At 34.5% G+C, this 15,165-nt stretch overlaps 1 protein-coding gene across 1 annotated transcript in view; it reads left to right on the top strand.

Moving 5' to 3' along the window:
* The first annotated feature begins 6,252 nt into the window (after nucleotides 1-6,252).
* Nucleotides 6,253-15,165, top strand: part of LOC100377251 (importin-4-like) — a 36,682-nt gene continuing 27,769 nt past the window's right edge. Inside the window, 12 exon segments of the mRNA XM_085500667.1 lie at nucleotides 6,253-6,276; nucleotides 7,064-7,185; nucleotides 7,832-7,964; nucleotides 9,377-9,397; nucleotides 9,399-9,469; nucleotides 10,465-10,507; nucleotides 10,946-11,113; nucleotides 11,502-11,585; nucleotides 12,218-12,358; nucleotides 12,871-13,034; nucleotides 14,032-14,285; nucleotides 14,810-15,043. Coding sequence (XP_085356793.1) covers nucleotides 6,253-6,276; nucleotides 7,064-7,185; nucleotides 7,832-7,964; nucleotides 9,377-9,397; nucleotides 9,399-9,469; nucleotides 10,465-10,507; nucleotides 10,946-11,113; nucleotides 11,502-11,585; nucleotides 12,218-12,358; nucleotides 12,871-13,034; nucleotides 14,032-14,285; nucleotides 14,810-15,043 — 1,459 coding nt within the window.

Here is a 15,165-nt window from a genome sequence, read left to right as displayed (position 1 = left end):
GCTATCGATAAAGAGCCATTGCTCGAAACGTCTAGCTATTTTTAATAGTTATTTAGGACTACGATTACCAAATATTATCTTCAATATATCATATTTAGACCACAGTCACTTGGGGGCTGAAAATCAATAAATACTAATTTTTTTTTAAAAAATCATCCGCTATACGTATATAAATAAACAAGTTGTGAAACACGGCACCTAGTAAATCGACACCCTGTCGGTTTCAAATGTCGATTTCTTACCTTAAAATGCGAAACAAAAAGTGCAGAGGGGGTCAGGTGTTACGTTAATAACCATTGTTCATAATCGCTAACTTGGTTTTATTCAAAACTGCACAAATCGCGAGTTTTCTGGTGATATCCGACGATTTCATGAACGAAAATGGCCAGCAGCCAGAATCAAGGGGGATTCGCATAGAGTTCTGGGTAAATCAAGGAAATACTCGCTGTTACGGCACGCCTGATTGGAAAATGAGTATGCGCACTTGATTTACCCAGAACTCTGTGCGAATCCCCCTTGATTCTGGCTGCTGGCCATTTTCGATCATGAAATTGTCGGATATCACCAGAAAACTCGCGATTTGTGCAGTTTTGAATAAAACCAAGTTAGCGATTATGAACAATGGTTATTAACGTAACACCTGACCCCCTCTGCACTTTTTGTTTCGCATTTTAAGGTAAGAAATCGACATTTGAAACCGACAGGGTGTCGATTTACTAGGTGCCGTGTTTCACAACTTGTTTATTTATATACGTATAGCGGATGATTTTTTTTTTAAAAATTAGTATTTATTGATTTTCAGCCCCCAAGTGACTGTGATTTAGACATGTCAGTTCAATTCAATTGCATGTCTGCCGTCAATGTAATGTTTTGCAGTGAATGAATTAATGGAAACATGTTAAAATACACTGTCAGAAAAGGTAGTACGTCTAATGATGGTTTCCACTCTCAGAAAATTACACTGAAAATTAGTCTTCGACAGATCGAGATGGCTTTGGACTTCAACACATATAATAGCGCTCACATTTTCATGAAAACTATTTTCCGATTATGTGGAGATTTGGTTAAAGTTGTATAAAATGGGGTTTTACCAACTACCAATCCAGAATTACTTTTATTTAATTTTTAAGTCATTTTAGAAAAAAAAATATACATCCCAGACGTATGTTGTTTTAATTTTATTTATTATTTCGAGGCCTTTAAAGAGCAAGTAAGTTGGGCTATATATATAGTCCAAAGCCATCTCGATCTGTCGAGCTTACCCATTTTAGATCTGTGTCCCACTGAAATGGACAGTTATTGATTTTGTTGTTGAAAATTATTACTCGTATCCAAGTAAATTTGAGATATTTCTCGTGCTGTAGCCACACCCCCTTATCCTGAATAGGTCAACTGTTTCTGGATTTCCTACTCTCATCGAAGTTAAAGTGCGCCACCACTATGAGAGGAAGCCATACTCTTGAGCCGCACTTTTATAACACTGCGTCATGCAACTACTTTTATACGAAGAGAGAAAAGACGTCGGGTAAATGGTTTGTCATTTTTGCGATCCTGAATATCGCTTTTTAGAGACCATTTAGTTCAGGTTATGTAACGAGGTAACAATAATTTTGATAGTGACGCGAAGACGAAGCATCGGACAAGTAGGAAATTACGCAGCACTTTCGCAGCTAATTGTTTTCATTTTCACAGGCTAAAAGTTTCTGAATTGGTCGGTGACTGGTGTTGAATGACAAATTCACGCCTCTGTCACCTTTACTTGCAGCTTCATCTGCGTAACTATCATGGAATAAGAATCCAGGCTTGGGCTGTCAATGTGTTTCGACCAAGTAAATATTTTTTCAACACAGGGTACCAATGAATATTATTTTTCAACACAGGGTACCAATGAATAATTGGCACGGATCTAGAAGCCGTACCTACACACGAATTGGTGACGTCACAAAATACATGACCTTCAATCGGGGTCGTTTCCTCGGTATATACGAATTGGTATATACAAATTACAATAAAGATACTTAAGACATTACACATAAGGTAAAACAAATCATGTGACAATATAATGATAATAACGGTAATAAATCCTAGCTTAACAGTTGAACAGAACGATCATATAGTCAGTCGGGTGACGCCGAGGGTCACGCACTTGTTGCAAAATGGTCGTGTGGTTGAAACTGGGTCATGGCGTGACGGGCGAGGAAGACATCATTAAACACTCTCAAAATCACAATAAAACGGGGAAGTGGTTGCATATTACGGCGTAGCCAACATGGGAAATAAAAAAAACGTTCAATACAAACGACATGGGTTCGAATCACACGAGATACACACTCACCAGAACCGAAGCAATCAGAAACAAGCAATCGTTTTGGCTTTTCCGTTCAACTCATCGGAACACTGGAGTAGTTAGAAAAATGAACACCACTTAACGACCAACGTCGTGGCGTGGTACACAAGCGTGCCATCAAAATAAAACAAAATTAGCTTGAAAAGACAGTGGGTTCGAGTCCCGCTCAGAGCTACCGTAAAAACGTAAATCAAATAAACTGAAATCTCTCAAACCGTAAACAAGTAAGCAAAGAATGTCGCGAAAAAATAATAAACCTCACAAAACTCCACCATACAAAAGTGAATGAATAAATAATAAAATAACTTGCGTCTTAAACTGGACGACGAGCAATTTGTTCAACAGTTTTCAGTCACAAGAGATAAACAAGACCCAAGTCAAGGTAAGTTTTGTTAAAGTGTCGATGGCGTTCCCTATATTACGAAAACAATTCAGGCAACAGACGAATATCTTCTGTGGTGTTGTGGAATTTATACTGTGTCTGCGGAATTGTTGATTGAGGGTTCAAAGCCAGCAGTTAACATTTTGTTAGAAAGTTTCACAATTAAATCAAATATCCAATGATACCAGTATATTTATTTCATTATTTTAACAACTTGCAATGGTGGAAGTTGGTCAAACACGAGTTCTTACACCTAAATAAGCATCAGATATTTATCCACACATTTATTCTCTCAATTTAACAACCTTGTAGAGGTGGAAATTAATTAAACAACAGGTATTTACTCACAAATATAATGGTCAATATTTGTCCATATATTCATTCTGTCAATTTAAGAACTTGTAATTGTTGGAATTAATCAAATGAGAGTTGTCTACACCAAAATAAGTTTCAAATGCTTGTCCATACATTAATTCTCTCAATTTAACAACTTGTAATGGTGTAAAATTATTAAATGAGAGTTGTCTACACCAAAATAAGTCTCAAATATTTGTCCACACATTTATTCTCTCAATTTAACAATTTGTAATTTGTGGAAGTAAATTAAATGCGACTTTTCTACACCAAAAATAAGTCTAAAATATTTGTCCACACATTTATTCTCTCAATTTAACAACTTGTATTTGTGGGAATTAATCAAACGCGAGTTGTTTACACCAAAATAAGACTCAAATATTAGTCCATATATTTATTCTCTCAATTTAACAACTTGTAATGGTGTAAAATAAATAAACAAGAGCTGTCTACACCAAAATAAGTCTAAAATATTTGTCCGCACATTTATTCTCTCAATTTAACAACTTGTAATGGTGTAAAATAATTAAACGAGAGCTGTCTACACCAAAATAAGTCTAAAATATTTGTCCGCACATTTATTCTCTCAATTTAACAACTTGTAATGGTGTAAAATAATTAAACGAGAGCTGTCTACACCAAAATAAGTCTAAAATATTTGTCCGCACACATATTCTCTCAATTTAACAACTTGTAATAGTGTAAAATAATTAAACGAGAGCTGTCTACACCAAAATAAGTATTAAATATTTGTCCGCACATTCATTCTCTCAATTTAACAACTTGTAATTGTGGGAATTAATCAAACGAGAGCTGTCTACACCAAAATAAGTCTAAAATATTTGTCCGCACACTTATTCTCTCAATTTAACAACTTGTAATGGTGTAAAATAATTTTAACGAGAGCTGTCTACACCAAAATAAGTATTAAATATTTGTCCGCACATTCATTCTCTCAATTTAACAACTTGTAATTGTGGGAATTAATCAAACGAGAGCTGTCTACACCAAAATAAGTCTAAAATATTTGTCCGCACACTTATTCTCTCAATTTAACAACTTGTAATTGTGGGAATTAATCAAACGAGAGCTGTCTACACCAAAATAAGTCTAAAATATTTGTCCACACATTTATTCTTTTAATTTAACAGCCTGTAATTGTGGGAATTAATCAAACGTGAGTTGTTTACACCAAACTAAGTATTAAATATTTGTTGAGAAATTTATTCTCTCAATTTAACAACTTGTAATGGTGTAAAATAATTAAACGAGTTGTCTACACCAAAATTAATCTCAAATATTTGTCCACACATTTATTGTCACAATTTAACCACTTGTTAATAGTGGAAATTACTTAAACGCGACTTGTTTAATCAGTTGACATCAATGCAACTTACCCGCAGACAGTGCACAACAGAGTATCATTATTGAGCAAATATAAACAGGAACGTGTCTTGGCATTAGGTTTAGGGTTGGGTCAGGTATGGGCAACGGAATTATTAACAGGAACGTGTCTTGGCATTAGGGTTAGGGTCGGGTCAGGTATGGGCAACGCAAATGGCAAACACCCAATTGGCAAAATGTACACTAACGGGTTATGCCATGTATATAGTTTACATAAGTAAAAACACAAAATTGCCAATTTTTTGGACAATTGTAACTCAATAATAGAAATATGTTGTATTTCTATATATATACACACTATATACTCTTATCAAATGCAAACACAACCAGTCAATCCATCGTGGTCTTGTGGGTCAGTTCTCTACATAGTGATCAGGAGGAGCCGGGTTCAATTTCCTTGCCTGCCCATCTTTTTCTCGCAAACACTATTTGGCAATATTAAAAGCTAAATATGACAACAAATTATTCAATTTGCATGACTACCCACATAGCTCAGTTGATTTGTACTATGTCAGCAATGTGAGCGATCGCTGGTTCGAATCCAGTATGTTTAGTTAGATTTTTGAATGCTAGTGAAGACAGTGCTCCTATGAATAGGACTTAAATCCTATCTCTTGTGTGAAGACACTCGTGGTACAGTGGACAAGACAGTGCGCTGGGAACTCAAAGATCGCAAGTTCGAATCACGGATTGGACACTCCTACAAAAGACATGAAAGACGTTAAAAACATAAACAGCGGATTCAAAAACTGCAGTCAGAAAAACAGAACACAAGAATACTACCTCACATGGAAGCCAGTCGAAGTCGCCGAAGAACGAACACAGTTGACAGCTGTAGGTCACGTGCAACAACAGACACGAGGAGCATGGCTGCTCTCCAAATGGGTCCCTTCTTTTGTATTGACCCCCTAATGATTACTGATCCCCCTTTCTAACTCTTCCCCCAAAAATAATATATCGCCCCTTTTAAAATGTATTGACCCACAAATTAATGAATATTCATGAGCACAGAAACTGCTATGTCATGAATAAATTAGCATAATTAAAAAAAATTGCATAAAGTGTAGGTACGTCTTCTGGAGTTCTGCCGAATAATTTTTTTTCAACACAGGGTACCACTAAATATTATTTTTCAACACAGGGTACCAATGAATAATATTTTTTCAACACAGAGTACCAATGAATAATGTTTTTTTCAACACAAGGTTCCAATGAATTATATTTTTTCAACACAGAGTACCAATGAATAATGTTTTTTCAACACAAGGTTCCAATGAATTATATTTTTCAACACAGGGTACCAATGAATAATATTTTTTCAACACAAGGTTCCAATGAATTATATTTTTCAACACAGGGTACCAATGAATAATGTTTTTTCAACACAAGGTTCCAATGAATAATATTTTTTCAACGCAGGGTACCAATGAATAATATTTTTTCAACACAAGATTCCAATGAATTATATTTTTCAACACAGGGTACCAATGAATTAAGGGAAGCCTTTAAGAATCCTGCTATTGCATCAGCCTTGTGTTCTGTATTATGTGGAGCACAAAACCCTCAGGTAAATTAGAAATTAATTAATTATCAATTAATTACAAATCTGTGCTATTGCTCATAGTAAGAGTATTATTTAACTATACGTGCCTAACTTCAGACAATTCTTTTTGTGAAAGTTGCTAGTCACCAATGATGTCACAAACAACAGGAAAATGTATTTAAGTGTATGCTACAGTAGCTTATTTCAATTTATTACACGAGTATGATCAGAGGTACATTACTTGGGGTTTGTAATGCGCATAGTACTGTATGGTGACATCATGCCAAGATCCCATTCAAGTCTCATCTCGTAGATAGCGAGACTGATGCTACGACCTTCTGACATGACATAGGCGGTTTGTAATAAAACAATAAAACATGTATTACCATATTCATAGTGAAAGAATGTAATACATCGAAAATGTACAGAAAATATAGTTATCGTAATCCGTGAGCAGCTATTTTGATCCACCTGGACATCTCAGTATCCTAGTTACCTCGGGCATGTGCATTTGCATTTTTCTGAGTTGGAACGCTTATGCGAGAGCGAGATTGAAACGGGATCTTGGTATCATGTCACCGTAGTTGCAAACCCCAAGTAATGTACCTCTGGTATGACAGAATAAATTTTGTGTTTGGTTGGAAATTGGTTAATAGGAAAAAAAAAATGCCATAGTCGCCAATATTACTAAAATCATTTTATCCTTCACAGGAGCTTAGGATTTTTTTTTTTTTTCTTGAAAAAGACTTCCACAAAAATGCAACACTATACTGTGAAGTTCTTTTAGCTGGAATTAATTTTTGTGACCAAGGATTTTGGATGTTTTATATGAAGTTTATTTTAGCTGATTGTTAATGAGTTAAATGACAAATATAGGAGAAAAGTTAATTTCGCTACATTTCATTTTCACTGAATCAGTCCTTCAGCGATAATAGTGAAAATAAAGCACTTCACAGTACATTTATGTACAAATATTCTCATGGAAGCAGTTGTACTATACTAATATATCCAATAAACTTTTCCTATTTAACAGATAAGACAGTTTGCTGCCGTCTTACTCAGAAGACGTATTGTTAAACAATGGAAAAAGGTACCTCCTGATGATCAGCAGCAATTACGGGTCACTTTGCTTCAAGTTTTAACCCAAGAACCAGAGTAAGTGGCTTCCTATATGACACCAACATCTTAGAAAATAATTCCTGTATCTGCTGTTTAGTAGAAAAAACTGTACATTAAAAAATAAATTGTTTGGTTTGTAAAGGTTTTTTAGTGAAACCTCTATAAACTGAACACCAAAGACGGAGAAAATTGTTTGGTTTACAGAGGTGTTCAGTTTATAGAGGTTTTACAGTGAAACCTGTCTAAACTGAACACCAAAGACTGAGAAAATTGTTTGGTTTACAGAGGTGTTCAGTTTATAGATGTCTTACAGTGAAACCTGTCTAAACTGAACATCAAAGAGATCAAAAAAATGGTTTTGTAGATAGAGGTCGTCAATTAAGCGAAGTTTTACAGTGAAATTTGTTTAAACTGAATACCAATAAAAATAGAAAAATTGTTATTTTACATTAAAACCTGTCAGAAAAACAGCCAAAGAACTGAGATGCTTTTCAAATTACAGAGTTTTTGAGTTTATAAAAGTTTTATAGTAAAACTTGTATAAACACCTGAGTCTGAAGCTATTCAGTTTCTAGAGTTCATTTGTTCTTGCTGAGATAAGATGAGACTGCTACACGTGTTCAGTTTAGACAGGTTTTCAGCACATATCAAACTTTTCTCATACATTCTTATCTATTGCTAGACATGTGGTGAGACACTCCGTAGCTGAGGTTGTTAGTTCCATTGCTAAGCATGATTTGGTGGAAAACAAATGGCCCGAGTTACTCACATTCTTAACAGAATATACAAGAAGCCCTGTTTTAGCACATAGAGAGGTATGTACTATTTTTACTGCAGTTTTTAACAAATTTATGAGGTGTTAGTCATTTTTGCAACCCAGAGCCACGTTGACCCAAAAAAGCAAACTTGAGTTGATTATTTATAATCAGTTACATTATTTCAATTTACTGGCTAATCAGGAATAATTTTAAAAACAATTCATAGGTGCTGTGCAGGTCTATTTTGTCCACCATGCATTCTGCCAAACTTACGCCATTTCATCAAAGCTAGAGATCAAAGTTATCTATGAGTAAGAATCTCTCTGATTGGTCCTCTAAATTAAGAAGGAAGAGAAACGTGTTTGGTCAAACATTGCCATTCAAATATTCTTGTAATTTACCAATTCCACCATCACAGTTAGCAGTAGCTGCCAGGAATCATGGGAAACAGCAATGTGTATTAGCACACGCGTGTTGTACCTTGTAGTTTGTACTTAATTTGAATACACGTCAGTAGTCAAAAAGGGAGAGTGTATTTCTATTGAAGTTACAGAGACATATTCCAGTAGGATAATTGGATGGAACATACCGAGCTGGATTAAACTGCAACACATGAAACCTTTTCAGCTGAGAATAAACAAGAATTGTTTATCAGCATTTTTTTATTAAAGACTAAAACAATTCTTGTTTCAAAGCACGGGAGCGTCGTCACCTGCGCACGCGCGACAATAACAACACACGAACAAACGCAAAGGCTCATGGGGTAGATGCTTGTTTGTAAACAATGACACACTATGGCTATCTGACGCATGTGCAGGTGATGACTCTCCCCAGCTTTAATAGTCAATTGTTGGAAGAATTAGTCATTGGCACAGTGGTGTGTAGACCCTGCATGATTTATACGATATATCTGCACATTAGAATTTTTGTATGAAGCTTAAAGCGCGGTAGTCGTCTTGCTGTGCATGTGCAAGATATATAGGTCTCATATAAACAAAGATGGCGACTTTGACTGTTGCGTAGATCAACGAGTACGAACTGACACGTTTCCAAGCTTTAATAAGGTAATTTTCATGTGATTGGATGGTATCGAAAGGAGTCACCGACGGTAATCAGTGCAAGTTGTGCCCAGGTCAAACCTCATACTTGTGACTTCCATTTGAAGAGCGCATTGGATTATGGGAAAATGTTTATCAACACAAATGTCGAACATGTGCGACGACTACCGCACTTTAATAATAATGTCCTGTAACAAATTTAGTTTGATTGGTTTGAGTTGAAATCAGTTTGCAAATTTTATGAAAGTCAGCGTGACTCGCATGTCCCAGTGATTTTCTCATACTCATAAATTTAAACTCTCTCAGAACTATTTGCAGTATAGCTAACATCCAAGGAGTCCAACCTACCATGTTTGAATTGTAGGTTGGTATGTTGGTGATGAGTTCGGTTTCCGATACAGCTGGTGAAAGTTTACAACCCCATCTCAAAGGATTGTTATCTATGTTTGGTACGTCAACTTTGGATGACAAAGAAAGTAAATTGGTTCCTTTTCATACTATAAAGTAAGTAACAATCCATCCTTGTTTCACTATTCTCGTTAAGACTTTTTTTCTACATTTTACTGTATGTGTGTTTTGTGTGAACTAATAAATCGTTTTATTAAACTGTGATTGAACACAGTTTGAAAACAAGAATTTATGTTTTGAACTGCCATTCTGGAGCCAGATGTCAGTCTTTTTTTCGTGGATTTTATTTAAAAATTATGCTTGCATTTGACATTATGAAACCTTGATGCATATAATTTTATTTTCTTACTCTGATTTAAAATGACCAACTGGCAGCCATATTGTTTTAACAATTGCAGTTCTGAATCCATATCTCTGACATGTTCTGACCATTCATGTTAAACTATATTATGATAAATAAAATTATATTATGGTTATTATGGTAATTAACAGGGACTATGTAATGTGATTACTGTAGAATACTTTATTTTCGCTGGAATTAATTTTCGCTGAAAAGGCTTTCTGGGTGTTGTGTGTGGAATTTATTTTCACTGATTTTTGATGAGTTTAATGTGAAATATAAGAAAAAAAGTATATTCGCTGGATTTTATTTTCACGGAATCATCCCTTCAGCGAAAATAGCGAAAATAAATTCCAAGCAAAAATAAAGTATTCTACAGTACTTGTTTTCACTGCTAATAATTTTGATGGCTTTTGTGAGATCAAAATTTTTCAAAAGTTGTTTTTTGAGGCCCAAGTGAAACAATCAAAGCTACATCATTCCATGAATTTTTGCCGAGTCATAAATTCCCCAGAATTTGTCTCAACAGCACACATAACCAACAAATAAGAGCAAGTACAATATGTGTAATTGAATAGAATTCATTACACTCTACATGCAACACATGGATTTGTTCAATCCATGCATTCACTATGTATTAATCTTCAAACCCTCTGTTTACATCATTTTATAATGATGCTAGTTTTTTTTTCATCAATTTATATTGGCATGGTAACAATCTGTTCATCTGTTTTCTGTTTTTTTCCATCAGAACAATGACTGCACTTGTTGAGTATGTAGACACTGACACTGTGGTAGGTGTTTGGAATTTGTATATTATTAATAATTACTGAAACATCTGTAATATATAAAATAAGAAAGATACAAGTGTTGATACATCAAATATTAAATGTATTCATTTACCAGTGAGCGGATGGTTGATGGATATTTGGCATGGAGTAGTGTTATAGTGAATGATAGTTACACTGATACGCTGCTACCAAATTTAAACATCACAAACACTGTGATTGAACATGTTTAATATTCAGAGCAGATGAACACTTTTTTTTAATTTATTAATAATCTTTTGTGTAAATACTTTATTTGTTTAAATATACAGTTGTATTCCTGTGTGTGACATAGGAACTTGATGTACAATAATGGGATCCATTGCAAATAATCAGCATCTATGATTATTGCTATTATAATAATGTAATTTTTAATTGTTCATATCACTCATACATTTCTTCCAGCCAATATTCAGACCATTGATTCCTAAGGTATTGTTAGTGATACGGGATCTTATCATCCAAGATGAAGACCATGCTTGTGAGGCTATGGAGTTGTTTGATGAACTCGTTGAATGTGAAGTGTCAATTGTGGTTCCGCATATTAAAATTCTTGTGGAGTTTTGTCTCGAGGTAATATTTTGCATCTATAATTTTTGTTGCCATGGAGACAATACCAGAATGATAACTGTTTCGGTGCATGTCATTTTTATGTGGCCAGTTTGTCTTGACCATTTGGATGATTTTATTTATAGAGATTTACATATTATTATATTCATGATTAAGTAACTTCTGTCATAAATCCAAAAAAATAATGAGTCATATATAATATGGCAATTTCAACATGCTTTTCCACAGAAATGCCATGCTGTAACTTTCAGAAAAACAACAGATTATTGATATGTTATTTATGAAAAATGATTCTATTGTGTTATGCAAAATTTGCATTTTAAATATCGTTGGGAAACTAATTTCTAGTGTAATAGGTGTTTTATTTTTTTAACGGTATATCCTATAAAAGGTAGCTGCTAATGCTGATCTAGGTGATAACATTCGAGTAAAAGCACTCTCTTTTATAAGCTGGTTAACAAGATTGAAGAAAAAGGTAGGTATCACTCAGCAGTTGTGTCGGTGTTGTTACTTTGTTCTTGTATCCCTGACAGGACCTGTTTATGATAATTGTTTAGGTATTCACGTTGAATACATATTGCACATTGCTGGGATTGTGGGAGGAATAAATGATAAAAACTGAAGACAAGAAGCAAGGTTGTCTGTAAAAGGAAGGGGGTTCACCCTGCGTGTGGAGATGTGTTAGTAGGGTGGGTGTACGTGTGTTAAAAAAAAGGCAAAGTGAAGACAGCAAACACTGAGGCAAGTGTAAACTAAGTGATGATGGATGGCTATATTCTGACACTTGTATAGCTCAAATGGAACTGGCAGCAGTGATTGGTTGAGTCAAATAACATTTTGTGAACACAGCCTGCATCAAATAAAAGTTCTCATCTGTACAGTTAATTTATTACTTCATATAGATGCCTAAATATTAATTTTGATCAACAGCTGTGAGCATTATGCACCAATATTAATTATTTAGTTTAATAAAATAAAATAAATTTAATAAAATTTAGTCTACAATTTGGGTTGAAAATCAAGAATTAATTCATTGATTTATCCTAATAGGAAAACATACTGTAAGCATTATATCCATGCATCGTATTTTTTGTTATATATATTCAGGCAATATTGAAACATAAACTGATAGCACCTATAATCAGCGTCGTCTTTCCTATAATGTCTGCCATACCTGATGACGAAGAACAAGACGATGAGTACATGGAAGAAGCGGAAGTCAGTCGTCCATCAGCATTCTCATCACAGGTATGTTAGTTTTTCTTTTCAACTACTATAAACAGTTGTAAAAATTCATATCGAAAGCAACTAAAATTCAAATACGCCTGAATATCAGATACAATACAATTATGTACTATAAAAACTATCTGGTATGAATAGTCTTGTGTTAGAGATTAGTAAAAAAAAATAGACGAAATTTGAAAATAAATGTTATTTTCTCTGTAATACTGATATCCATGCCATTCGGATAAAGAAAATGATAATCAAAATGACTGGTCAACTATTTGTTTTTTGAGAAACTTGAATTCTCTCGGAAAGTGGGAATCCCTGCAAATACTTGCGAACTATAATCATCAATGATTTCCTCAATTCTTAGGTCTTATAAGTGCTATAAGCATAAACAAATATGCATTGTCATGTTAATGAACACATACAATAGATCTTTATTAAAATTGTGAGGGAAAAATGGCTTTTATTGGTAGATATATTGATAACTTCTATGATATCTGTTGATGCATTTCATCTAATTTTCTATGCAGGTTATAGACACCTTAGCATTACATGTACCTCCAGAAAAGCTACTGCAGCCACTAATGCAGTATGTAGAACCAGCTTTGCAAAGTGATAATCCATACCATAAAAAGGCTGCTCTCATGTGTCTAGCTGTGTTAGCTGAAGGATGTGCTGATCATATTAAGAATAAGTAAGTTTTCAAGACTTCACGTGAGAAAAAATTTTTCTTAGAATAGACCATTTTCCGTTCACTGCGAGAATCACGAAAGAAATTCTAGTTCAAAATCAATTCGTTCGATTTTTGCGGCAGACGTTCGACGCGCGTCTTTCATGCATCTCGCGAGATCTCGCAATTGTACGGAAAATCACCTATTTAGATCTGATGGCAACTACCATACTCATCTGATTTAGTATCCAGGGTCTTCAGCTCCAAAAATCATATTGTTCAGGAGGTGGGTGCTTAGTTGAGCACCCTTCTTGAAAAATTGAACATCAAATGACAATTTTAGTTCCTCATATTCCAGATTAGGGTGAATATTTACCTCTCTTTGAGGAAAATAAAATTGCAAAATGAGTTGTGTCATCATTAATAACACTTTATCAATAAAGAAACAGAATATGCACATTTTATTACAATATTATTTAGAATTTATGATGCTAGATACTGCGGAAAAACAGTTGAAGTCACAATCTTTATCTTTAATGCATAGTGAACATTTGATTTGTCAGTGATCATGTGGCCTTCAACTAAAAGGCTTAATACCGGATACATATATTGTAAATTCAAAATGCACCTTGATTCATTGGAAAGGGAATTGCAAGAATAATAATTGGTCGTAATATGAATGATGTTATCTTTGCCATTCTCTGTATTGTGCTTCAACCGATGTTATATATGACATGAGTTACTTTTCAAAATGTGTGGTTTGCTATTTTCATCTCTTCTCCATTTTTCCCATGATGCATTGTGGGAAAGAAAATGATAGCTGCATGTATTTCTGTTTGAGAGTCAATCGATAATGTCCAAGTATTTTACAAAATTATTCATGCCATATATGTACATGTAGTTGCCTTATTTGACAGAATCTAAAAACATGCACTAATACATGTCTAATTTTAATGTATGCAGAAACCATATTTGGCAGCTTACTGACTCCCATATATGGAATAATTATTTCCATATTTAGGTATATTGAAGCGTTACTACAGGTGGTCTGTAAAAGCATACAAGACAGTAATCCAGTTGTACGCAATGCAGCACTATTTACATTAGGACAGTTCTCTGAACACCTTCAGCCACACATCAGTAAATACCATGCCAGTATCCTGCCATTGCTTTTTGAGTACCTAAATCAAGTCAGAGCTCACCCAGCCACCCAAAAGGACCCTATCGGTGTTACTAAGATGTACTATGCATTGGAAATGTTCTGCGAAAATTTAGGTGAGTCACTCACGTCATAACTTTATGGTATGATTGCTCTCATGACTACTATCGTAAAATCTGTATTAGAAGCCGCATCCCTAATAGAAGTCGCACCCATTTTTTTAAACAATTGTGAACGAAAAAATTTCTCATTTGTGTAGATGTGTTCTAATAAAAGCTGCATCCCCTCTGTTGCATTGTATCATTTTAATAGAAACCGCGGCTTCGAATATCCATTTTACTGTATTATAATAAAAGAATATTTTCTGGTCAAAACCTGTATGTTTATAGATTTTTCTAAACCTTATGCTTTCATAGTTCTTATATACCTTGAATGGTACTTCTTATTTATAATTATTAGCCTCCTGATTGGACACGATCCGAAACTCAAATAAATAAGATCTTTTCACACTTTTTTGGTGGAGCCGAGGCCTAATAAACAACTCAGTTTTGAGGCAGCCCTGGCAAGCAGGATGAATGAGAAACCTCATTTCAACACTGATCAATCCTGATTCCATGATTTGTTTAATCTTTCCAAACAGGTGCTGAATTATTACTGCCATATTTAGCTTCATTAATGGAGACGTTATTAGCTACATTGGAATCTTCTGAGTCCATCCATGTACAGGAGTTGGCAATTAGTGCAATAGGGGCCACTGCTAATGCTGCTAAGGAACTCATGGTGCCATACTTCCCACAAATCATACAACAGTTAAAGCTCTATATAATGAACACATTGCCAATAAATAAAATGGTTTTACAAATACAAGCAATTGGTAGGTTTTCTTACTTCTTTTTTTATCACAAAGCCTTGTTAACTTGTTTGAGTTTAGTTTTTACATAATTTATTATTTTTTCTTTAGCAATTGAGCCACCTGGCAGTTGTTCTGCCCTTGAT

Source organism: Saccoglossus kowalevskii, chromosome 6, assembly GCF_978046115.1.
Source record: "Saccoglossus kowalevskii chromosome 6, keSacKowa6.1, whole genome shotgun sequence".
Taxonomy (NCBI): Eukaryota; Metazoa; Hemichordata; class Enteropneusta; family Harrimaniidae; genus Saccoglossus; species Saccoglossus kowalevskii.
This window is presented reverse-complemented; position numbering and strand designations above follow the sequence as displayed.